Source organism: Bufo gargarizans, chromosome 3 (assembly GCF_014858855.1).
Source record: "Bufo gargarizans isolate SCDJY-AF-19 chromosome 3, ASM1485885v1, whole genome shotgun sequence".
In the NCBI taxonomy this organism is placed as follows: domain Eukaryota; kingdom Metazoa; phylum Chordata; class Amphibia; order Anura; family Bufonidae; genus Bufo; species Bufo gargarizans.
In genome coordinates, this window is record NC_058082.1 from 596,954,297 (window position 1) to 596,966,165 (window position 11,869).

General features: G+C 45.4%; 1 protein-coding gene across 1 annotated transcript in view; it reads left to right on the forward strand.

The window, feature by feature from the left end:
• The window catches only part of MRPS6 (mitochondrial ribosomal protein S6), a 56,824-nt gene extending 51,612 nt beyond the window's left edge, over nt 1-5,212 (forward strand). Inside the window, exon 4 of the mRNA XM_044284460.1 lies at nt 4,925-5,212. Within this exon, the coding sequence (XP_044140395.1) occupies nt 4,925-5,117 (193 nt within the window). The 3' untranslated portion in view covers nt 5,118-5,212. The remainder of the gene's footprint in view (nt 1-4,924) is intronic.
• The last annotated feature ends 6,657 nt before the right edge of the window (nt 5,213-11,869 follow it).

Here is an 11,869-nt window from a genome sequence, read left to right on the forward strand (position 1 = left end):
ATAGTTTCATATTTTAATGGTTCAGATGCGTTGATACCAACTGTTCATTCTTTGTTTATTTTTTGTGTAAAATTGAGAAAGTGGTGATTTGAATTTTCAATACTTTTTAAAAAATAATATTTTTGAAAACTTTTTTTTTTTTACATTTATTTTTAATCCTACTATAGGATGATCATTTGAACGCTACTGTAGACTGTAATACTATAGTACTGGTGCTTGTGATGTCTTCCTAATTAATGGGAAAATTACAGTGGTAGGCCTAGGAGCCTTCACAAGACCCCAGTCTGCCATGGCAACTGATCAGCACCCTACAATTTTCACCTGACTCACCTTCCAGATGCCATGGTCGCTATTGAGTTATCTCCAATCACAGACCCTGCCCGCGGGTGCGTGTACGGCCGCTGTCGGTAAGAGGTTATGAATTTGGCTTGAAAAGGATTTTTAGGTTGTGGCTAAAATTCGGATTTGCTATCGCACATTATGTTCCTGATCTTCAATGTTTCTTCACCTCAAGCTTTAGGTTATAGAGCCGGAGGAGCTGGGCAGATTGATATCCCGTGTCATTTCATATAAAATAAAATCCTGTCACTGATAGAACTGCCCATTGGACTCCTAAGCCCAGCTGAGCCTGAACTTCAGACAAAATAAATTACAGGTTCTACTGATTCTTTTTTTTAGGAGAAGGTGGACCAGAAGGATAAACAGCAGGGGGCGCTGCCAGAGAGGAAGGTTGTCTGGTTTCAGAGCTAAACCCGGACATAACATCCCGTTCACTCATTTACCATGTATGAGTGGAGCATCGGAGCATTTCTAGCTCCGATGCTACCCCCTTGCCCCTTGCTAGGCAGAGGCTTCCACCTAGCAGTGATCCCAGTGACGTCATCGGAACCATTGGGCCGTCTTTAATACAGCCCTAGCCTCAGGCAGCGCTAAAGACCACCCATTTGTGCCGGTGACCTCACTGGGCTTAATGCTAGGTCTCACTGCTAGGCTGACGTCTCCGCCTAGCATAATGAGAAAAAGCCTGGTACATCACCGGTAGTGAAGAAAAGGTCCTTGCCCTGCACAGGGTAAGGGGGAGCATTGGAGCAAGAAATGCTATGATGCTCCACTCATACATGTTGTTTTTTGGGTTTTTTTTTCCATATGCGGAACCATTCACATCAATGGGGCTGGTGATGCATCGCGGGCATCTGTGACTGGCGATGCATCGCGGGCATCTGTGACCTGCAATGAGTTGGTACCATCCATGGCAAGCAGTGCATGGAGGCTTCAAACCCTCGAGAAGCAATCCTTATCTGGCGCACGCTCTTGAGCTGGTGTCTGCGGCTGGCACATGCTGTTAGGTGGGTATCTGTGGATGGCAAACACTTGATTGACGACTGCTGGCAGCACGGATCAGAATGGCTAACTGTAAAACAGACCAGGTCACGGTTGAACAATGAGTTTGCTGGAAGGCGTGCAACTACCCATAATTGTACCCCCCCATTATACGGGCGACTATGGCGCGAGTGTGTTTCATGGTGGGGGGCGGGGTCTGGCTCATTATTAGGCTACTTTTTATTTCGCTCACACCTATTCCACTGATATCACGTTCACTTTTATGCTTTGCGTCTACCTATTTTTTGCACACCTCATCAGTTGAGCCCCCCGTGGCTGCAGACCTTCACGTAAAGCCCGTGCTGTAAGCACATCCCCTTCTTGGATCAGCCTGAATAGCTTGCATGGATACCTGGGTGTGAGATTCAGTGCAGGGACGTGCTGACTCCCACCCGCCCTCCGCTCTCTCCGCATAGTGGAAATTTCCACTGTCATTGTGATACCAGCTGCTGCAGCAGGTCTGAAATAATGTATTGCATTTACCACAACAGGCAGAGTCTGCTCGCACATTAGTGGCGTACTATATTCATCAGCCGGCACACTTTCCAATACCCTATACCAAATACACTTTAAATACCGAGTTATTAAAGGAGCTTCCCTTAATTATTTGGAGCAGAAAGGAGTTACAATCTGGAGGACCCAGAGTGTCCATCAGTGAGGGCTTGTTCACACAAACGTAAGGGCTCCATGCCCGTGCTGTGGATTGCAAATTGCGGTCCGCAAAGAATGGGCATTGACCGTGGGCCAGCTGCATACGGATCTCGGACCCATTCACTGGAATGGGGTCCGCGATCCGTCCGTTCCGCAAAAAGATATAGCAAGTTCTATCTTTTTGCGGTGCGGAGGCACGGAATCCCACGGAAGCACTCCGTAGTGCTTCTGTGGGGTTCCGTTCCGCACCGCATCTCCGAATTTGCGGACCCATTCAAGTTAATGCGGAATGCACACGGCTGGTGCCCCGTGTATTGCGGATCCGCCGTATGCGGGCCGCAATACGGCGACGGCCGTGTGAATGAGCCCTTTATATATGGAAGGTTCATTCCGCTAAGTCAGGCATCCTCAAACTGCGGCCCTCCAGCTGTTGTAAAATGACAACTCCCACAATGCCCTGCTGTAGGCTGATGCCTGTAGGCTGTTCGGGCATGCTGGGAGTTGTAGTTTTGCAACAGCTGGAGGGCCGCAGTTTGAGGATGCCTGCGCTAAGTAATGCTTCATTTTTCCTGCGGAGGCGCCGTAGGGAATTTGAATGCTTGCTACCAGATTCCCCGACAGATTACAATTGATTGCTGTGGACCCGATAAGCTGGCCGCACGATCGGCTGTACACTCGACCAACCAACTGCTTCCATATATTTCCATGCTCGGCTTAGTCGCATATGTAGTGAATGGGGAGAGAATGCTCTTGCCAGATACCTCCTAAGTACAAAAGGACTGGGCAGTTGATTCCAACATTCCCAATACTTATCTCAGGCTCCATGCACCTTAGATGGTCCACAAAACCTGCCGATATAGATCTGATGTATTTGGCCAGCTTAAAGGGGTTGTCCAGCTTTGTGCACTTTTTTAAAATTTCAACTTGCTGTACTTGTGGAACAATTCATACTTGCCTGCCCCCAGGCTCTCTTTGGTGATCTTCCGGTTCTTGTCCTGTAAAGTTCGGGGGTACGGGGTCGATGGCACTGCTGCAGCTGGGTACGGGGTCGAGAGCACTGCTGCAGCCGGGTACGGGGTCGAGAGCACTGCTGCAGCCGGGTACGGGGTCGAGAGCACTGCTGCCGCCGGGTACGGGGTCGAGAGCACTGCTGCAGCCGGGTACGGGGTCGAGAGCACTGCTGCAGCCGGGTACGGGGTCGAGAGCACTGCTGCAGCCGGGTACGGGGTCGAGAGCACTGCTGCAGCCGGGTACGGGGTCGAGAGCACTGCTGCAGCCGGGTACGGGGTCGAGAGCACTGCTGCAGCCGGGTACGGGGTCGAGAGCACTGCTGCAGCCGGGTACGGGGTCGAGAGCACTGCTGCAGCCGGGTACGGGGTCGAGAGCACTGCTGCAGCCTCATCAGGGACGTGACGTGCCGCGCCGTGTGGGGACACATCACCGCTGAGGCCAGCCATTGCATGCGACCCTGGAAGTTTGCAGGAGGGGGCCCGGAAAACCACCGAAGGGAGGCAGGAGGGAGCAGGTGAGTATGGAATTTTCCACAGATACAACAGGCTTGGCTTGACATTTAGAAAATGCACAAAGCTGGAAACCCCTTTAAGACAAAGGGCCAGATTTATCATTAGCTCAGGTCAGAATAATGGAGTGAAAAAGTCCCAAACGCTAAAACTGCGCACAAATTTGCGACTTTTTTCTGCTCTGCTCTATGCTCGCCAGTTTTCTGAAAGAGGGCGTGTTTTCTTATGTAAATGAATCTCTAGACAGATTTACTATTGGGATTATTTAAAAAGTCGCAATTTCACTCCAGTGTGGACCATGCTTATCTTATTAGACTTTTTAATAGAACATGCGACTTTTTCGTAAAGATGTGCGACTTTTGTAAAGCTGCTTACTGACCGATAAACTGCTACCGTCAATCCACATTTATTACGGTCTTAAAGGGCCGATCATAAATCTGACTTGGCTAAAACTGACTTTAGCCATATGTGAAAGTGGAGTGAGCTGTCAGTCATGATAAATCTGGCCCAAAGTATCTAAATGCTGCAGCTCCAGTAGGGAAGTTCCTCTTCTGAAGACCATGTGGCTTGCTTACAGTCATTTCATAACGGGAAGCCAAATATTTAACCTCATAATGGCTAAGCCTATTTGGACCTTCAGGCCACAGGAACGTTTGTTTTTGCCTCGCTGTATTCACACTATGCATACTGTGGACGCCCCCCCAGCCAATGAACGGAGCGGCAGATCGAGCATGTGAACGGCCGCTCCATTCTTCTCTATGGGACTGACTGAAATAACCGAGTAGTTGTACTCTGATATCTCCAGCAGGTCTCACAGACCTGAATGGAGCAGGAGTGCACATGTTCACCCTGCCGGAGCAGTGGGACCCCCACTAATCTAATTGTTATCCTCCACCCAGTGTATAGGGGATATCATGAAATAGCCAGAATATCCCTATCGATAATGAATGAGTTGGATGTACCCCAAAATAGTGCCACTGAAATTTTACTTTATCCTGCAAAATAAAAAGTTGAAATAAACACCATACCTCATTTTTTGTACTACATACACAATACCAATGCAAAAAATTTTTTTTTTTTTTTTTACCTCTACATCAGTCTCGTAGAGAATAGATAGTTGCGTTGTTCATGCTCGACCTGCCGCTCCATTCATAATGACACATGGGGACCCCTGTTCTGATTGGTTAGGATCAGGTCAGTCCCCCATAATCATACAAAAATCCTGCCACCGCCCCTTTAACTCGGTTGCCCTTAGAGGCCTTTCCCACCTGAGCCAATTCTTATACAACAATGTCCAAAACATATGGGGTCATTTTTGGGATTGGCTAATGCAAAACTTCTCCTCAAAAGGCTCTGTTTTTGTATATTTTCAGGTACTTTCTAGTTGACTTCTATTCTCCACCCAACATTCTTCCCAGCATGCTGGACCATCTATCTCGTGACATCGATGTGATCAGACCAACCATTCTGAAACACGAGGAGGAGAACCCACCAGAGAAACCATGTCCCGGCATCCTTCCCGCCACCAATCTTGAGGCAAAATTTAGCCGCAGGAAGAAGAAATGAGGAGTCCTTCAGGGAGCATGTGAAGGCTTGCTTGTATATAAAGCATTGTGTTTTTTTCTTTTGTCTAGAAGAATTAATAAAATATAAATTTTCAATGTCTTGCAATTCATTGATTCCTAGATTATTGACTTGTGAGAAGCAAAAATTTTGATATTTTGGGACCGACCAGTGGCACCGACCAGTAATGCCACCTAAATGGCTTAGAAAGGACACAAAATGGCCACTAGATCGTAGCTGATCGTAACTGAGCTCCTGTACCTTCCATCTGATCTCCATGGGCTTAATTTTTTTATACTGTAACTGTCAAGTAGGGTAGGTACCATAGACTCAGAGTGGCTGTTAAACAGCCTTCGAGAAAGTGGGCGGCCTTGGTTAAGACCATCCCATTTACAAACAGATGGCACCAACCTCCTTTCTTCAAAGGAACTGAATTCTCACTGCAAAAAGTTGGGAAATTGGCCAAATAAGGGGTAAAACAGAAAATCCAAAAAATCCCAGGCCCCTCCTCCCGCGGTTCTAAAACCTGAAACTAATGGGGGGTCCTATTTTCAATATACGTACAGAAAGAAATCTGTCACATCAGTCCATTTTTGTGTGGGGACACAAACAATTCCATGTTGATGGGATAGGTTTAGAAACGTTTATTTTATAACTTTTGACAATACCCCAAACCTGAATTAAATTTTTTTTTATTCCTGTTATACACCATACATTTTTTTTACATTTTTTTTCTTCATCCAATTTTTGCATCAAAGCAGAACGTTTTGTAAAAAAGAAAATGCAGAAAAATAAATGGCTGTGGTTGAAGGTCTGACCTAAATGAGGAACACAACACTTTGTAAAAAAAAAAAGTATTGCGAGACTTCGCTCAATAACTTCATAAATTAATTTGTACTGTAAAAAAACATTTCCCGAACTCTGATTCGGTTCCAAGTGGTACTTTGGAACTGAATCAGAGTTTGGGAAATAGTTTTTTTTACAGTACAAATTAATTTAGACGTTATTGCGCGAAGTCTCGCAAGACTTTGCGAAGCAATAACTTCGGCTCATCGGAGCCAATATATTCTAATACTGTACTGAGCTCCTGCTCCATACAGTATTAGAACGAAGTTTTATGAGAGTCGACTTTGAATGTTTAATCTGAAGTCGATTCGCTCATCACTAGAAATGACAATAGTGGGTTGTGAATAATAAGAGGGGTGATGACATGAAGAAAAGTTCCTGTATCTTCGTCCCCTCTGGGGTCACTAGGGCTGTACATGATGGAGATGACAGTAGCGTGCTGTGAGTAATAGGGGCGATAATACAAAATGGCCTATCCCTTTCCATCTGGGGTCACTGGGACTGTACAGGATGGAGATGACAGTAGTGAGCTGTGAATAATAGGAGGAGTGATATCATGAAGATAAGTTCCTGTAATCCCCCCCCTTCTGCGGTCACTGGGCCTGTACCGGATGAAGACTACACTGTGTAATGTATCGCCATGCTAGGTCCTCCAAAGCAAGAGACGCTCTTGGATAAAAAACTAAAAATCTTTTTCATCAGGGGCTTGTCTGTGGCCCCTGTACAGGACAATTTAGGACCCTGGTATAAGAATGATCCTTGTAGGTAGCTTAATGTTAACCCCTCAATTATGGAGACCTGGTTTGACCATATTGCATTTTCTGGGGGGTATTGGTAATGAACTCTCCATAGCTGTGTATCACTCATGAGCACATGAAAGAACTATGTAGCTGTCAACACCTCGGAGACAACAACTCTGATACTCCTAATTACTACCAACGACCATGATAAGCTGTCTGCACTGTCTTCTAAGCCACTGCTTAATAAAACCATGGATAATTGTGTCCCATCATGCCCTGACTATGGCTAGTGACCAGGACATGGTCCTAGTTGCCCCACAACAGCCGACATCCATGGGAATACTGGATTTCAAACCTTTACATAAGTGCAATGTGCAAAAGCCGTGGTTGAATTGAAAAACATAACTTGCCCACCTAATCTTCCAGTGCTGGTTTTCAGGTGCTTATCAGATGCCTACTGGTTTCCACCTACTGGTCCCAGGTTGACAAACAGGAAGTTCCTTGTAGATTCCCACTCTGCCAAACACTGTCTGAGGCCAGTCACTGATACGGCCAGCAATTGGCTAAGCAATCCTCTCCTGCCATTTTCTGTGTGTCAAATCGGGGTCACGAAGCAGAGACCAGCATCTTTTTTTTTTTTTTTTTTACTATTCTGATTATATATATTAAATCACCCCGCTGGTCAATCCCTTTAAATTGTATCTGGCTGCCTTTCAATAACTTTGGGCACATTTTAGTTCCATACAACATCTCAAAGACTTTTTGAAGGACCACTTTGGTTGAAGGTAATAAGCTTTATTAATAAACTATTTATGGCTGGAGTTCTAGATCAGTATAATGCAGGAATATGGGTTCTTTTTAGTTTTAAGAAGTTCTGGACTCAGGGTCTTCTACTTGAGAAGGACATTCTTGCTAGCCATATGGAAATGAGTTCCTTGACCTTCTTGGTCAATCAGAAGTGTCTCTACCAGCACTGGATTATTTACTCATATATACCCTTTAAAGAGCACCTGTCAGCAGGAGCAACCCTATTCAACTAGGCATACAGCCTGGTAGTATGGCACTGCGGAGGCCTGACCTAACGCTCAGTGCACCTCAGCTTTCCAGTGCTGGACATACCCCCCCTCGGTGCAGTGAAGTTCTCATTCGCATAAAGAATAAAAGTCTTTTTTTTTTTTTTCTCAGGAACCTATCTACCGATTTTCACAAGACAGATATAATTTTAATCAGTAGGATCAATACTACCAGGCAGTATACCTGGATTCATGGGGTTGATTCTGCTGACGTGCTCTTTAAAGAACACATACTGTGTATAAGGACTAAGATACTATAAGGAAACCTTAATGGTAATCAGAATTTGTGCTTGCTTTCCGGTCCGTCACTACATAGTAACATCTCTGCTGGACACCAGCCAGTCAGTCCGATCCAGCCCAGATCCAGAGTTTTGGGTTTCCCCCTGAACATTCCTGTCGTAATTCTTTCTAAATAATCTTAAATCTCCTTGAATTTCCAGTATTGCACTTAAAACAACAGTAATATTCAAGAATGCTGTAACCTTCAGGATTCCCTCCTGTGAAACCTACCTGGAGGTAACTATGATTGTTCCTCTTGCAACAAGTTTTATGAAAAGGGTTATTTGCTCTAGACCAGTGATGGCAATTTAACCTGAATCCTACAGTCCAGTATAGTATATCTTCCATGTACTCTATCATTTAGCTATAATAGCCTGCCTACATTCAACACTCTGCCTGTGCCGTTAATAGTGCACCCTGCACTGATGAATAGCAGGAAAAAGCCTCAGGGATAATGGTCCACCTTGGACTTTTTCCAGGGTGCCCACAGAGAGTGCTCTGAGTACCACCACTGGCACACGTGCCAGAGGTTCGCCACCACATGCTCAACCTGCGGCCCTCCAGCTGTTGCAAAACTACAACTCCCAGCATGCCCGAACAGCCTACAGCAAAGCATTGTGGAAGTTGTAGTTTTACAACAGCTGGAGGGCTGCAGGTTGAGCATGCCTGCTCTAGACAATCCCTTTTTGATAGAAAGTTCACAAGGGGAGATCACTATGCAGGAATCTGGCCCTGCCAACCAAGAAGGAGAGAGAGGGGCTAGCAGAGAAAGGAGGAGGAGCAAGGGTGAACAGAGTGGTTCTGGTCCACCCTCAGTGCATTTAACTGCTCATTTTGCTCCTCTGACAGTGTATTCCCCACCCTCTTCCTACTGCAAACATATGCTTGCTCCACCAAACCTAAATCGATCTATCTGTTTATATCTATCCTCATTGACGAAAAAAAATACTGAACAAAGGAGTTGTTGTCGAATTAAACTTTCTATGTGTAACTGTGATGATATACAGTACAGACCAAAAGTTTGGACACACCTTCTCATTCAAAGAGTTTTCTTTATTTTCATGACTATGAAAATTGTAGATTCACACTGAAGGCATCAAAACTATGAATTAACACATGTGGAATTATATACATAACAAGAAAGTGTGAAACAACTGAAAATATGTCATATTCTAGGTTCTTCAAAGTAGCCACCTTTTGCTTTGATTACTGCTTTGCACACTCTTGGCATTCTCTTGATGAGTTCCAAGAGGTAGTCACCTGAAATGGTCTTCCAACAGTCTTGAAGGAGTTCCCAGAGATGCTTAGCACTTGTTGGCCCTTTTGCCTTCACTCTGCGGTTCAGCTCACCCCAAACCATCTCAATTGGGTTCAGGTCCGGTGACTGTGGAGGCCAGGTCATCTGGCGCAGCACCCCATCACTCTCCTTCATAGTCAAATAGCCCTTACACAGCCTGGAGGTGTGTTTGGGGTCATTGTCCTGTTGAAAAATAAATGAGGGTCCAACTAAACGCAAACCGGATGGAATAGCATGCCGTTGCAAGATGCTGTGGTAGCCATGCTGGTTCAGTTTGCCTTCAATTTTGAATAAATCCCCAACAGTGTCACCAGCAAAGCACCATCACACCTCCTCCTCCATGCTTCACGGTGGGAACCAGGCATGTAGTTGCACAAAGACACGGTGGTTGGAACCAAAGATCTCAAATTTGGACTCGTCAGACCAAAGCACAGATTTCCACTGGTCTAATGTCCATTCCTTGTGTTCTTTAGCCCAAACAAGTCTCTTCTGCTTGTTGCCTGTCCTTAGCAGTGGTTTCCTAGCAGATATTCTACCATGAAGGCTTGATTCACACAGTCTCCTCTTAACAGTTGTTCTAGAGATGTGTCTGCTGCTAGAACTCTGTGTGGCATTGACCTGGTCTCTAATCTGAGCTGCTGTTAACCTGCGATTTCTGAGGCTGGTGACTCGGATGAACTTATCCTCCGCAGCAGAGGTGACTCTTGGTCTTCCTTTCCTGGGGCGGTCCGCATGTGAGCCAGTTTCTTTGTAGCGCTTGATGGTTTTTGTGACTGCACTTGGGGACACTTTCAAAGTTTTCCCAATTTTTTGGACTGACTGACCTTCATTTCTTAAAGTAATGATGGCCACTCGTTTTTCTTTACTTAGCTGCTTTTTTCTTGCCATAATACAAATTCTAACAGTCTATTCAGTAGGACTATCAGCTGTGTATCCACCTGACTTCTCCACAACGCAACTGATGGTCCCAACCCCATTTATAAGGCAAGAAATCCCACTTATTAAACAGGGCACAGGGCACACCTGTGAAGTGAAAACCATTTCAGGTGACTACCTCTTGAAGCTCATCAAGAGAATGCCAAGAGTGTGCAAAGCAGTAATCAAAGCAAAAGGTGGCTACTTTGAAGAACCTAGAATATGACATATTTTCAGTTGTTTCACACTTTTTTGTTATGTATATAATTCCACATGTGTTAATTCATAGTTTTGATGCCTTCAGTGTGAATCTACAATTTTCATAGTCATGAAAGTAAAGAAAACTCTTTGAATGAGAAGGTGTGTCCAAACTTTTGGTCTGTACTGTATGTAAGTAATTACAATATAAGAGTGAAAGGAGAAGTTTATTGGGAAACCTGTACAATAATAGGTGGCTCTAGGACACTATTAGAACTCCTCTAGCCTGGATACAAGATGAGATACGGCCTCTAGCCTAGATACAAGATGAGATACGGCCTCTAGCCTGGATACAAGATGAGATACGGCCTCTAGCCTGGATACAAGATGAGATACGGCCTCTAGCCTGAATACAAGATGAGATACGGCCTCTAGCCTGGATACAAGATGAGATACGGCCTCTAGCCTGGATACAAGATGAGATACGGCCTCTAGCCTGGATACAAGATGAGATACGGCCTCTAGCCTGGATACAAGATGAGATACGGCCTCTAGCCTGGATACAAGATGAGATACGGCCTCTAGCCTGGATACAAGATGAGATACGGCCTCTAGCCTGGATACAAGATGAGATACGGCCTCTAGCCTGGATACAAGATGAGATACGGCCTCTAGCCTGGATACAAGATGAGATACGGCCTCTAGCCTGGATACAAGATGAGATACGGCCTCTAGCCTGGATACAAGATAAGATACGGCCTCCAGCCTGGATACAAGTTGAGATATGGTTGGGCATGGATGCATGCAGGTTCTGTATAGTATCCTGCGCCACATTTGCCCACAGATGTCACAGCTGGGCCTGTAGATCCTGCACACTTGTAGTTTTCTCAACCTGGTGTCCCAGTTGGTCCCACAAATGCTCCATTGATGATAAATCTGGTGACCGGGCAGCCATGGAAGTGTTGTAATCTGGAGAAAACTTTTGTGGGAAACCCTTGCTGTGTGTAGATGAGCAATATCCTGCTCAGAAATGACAGTTGGAAACTATGCCATGAGAGGACCACATGTGGCGGCAGGATGTCCTGAACATATAACTGTTAGAGTTCCTTGTATCACTACTAGAGGTGACCGACTGTTGTATGCGATGGCTCCCCAAATCATCACCACAGCAAAGGCAGGGTTAAATCGCTTACCACGAGGCCTCCATACTTCCAACCAAACTGTTGTGGATAGTGGACAACGACACTATGGAAGCTGCTCGTGCTTGTCAGCAGATCGAATGATCCTCTCTACTGGTGGTCTGTTTATGGTCTAGTGGGCCGTCTAGATTTATTACTACTGAGGGACATTATGTTGAGCTTTATGTCTGTCAAACTCTGCAGAGATGAGACGTGTCTGAAAAAAATC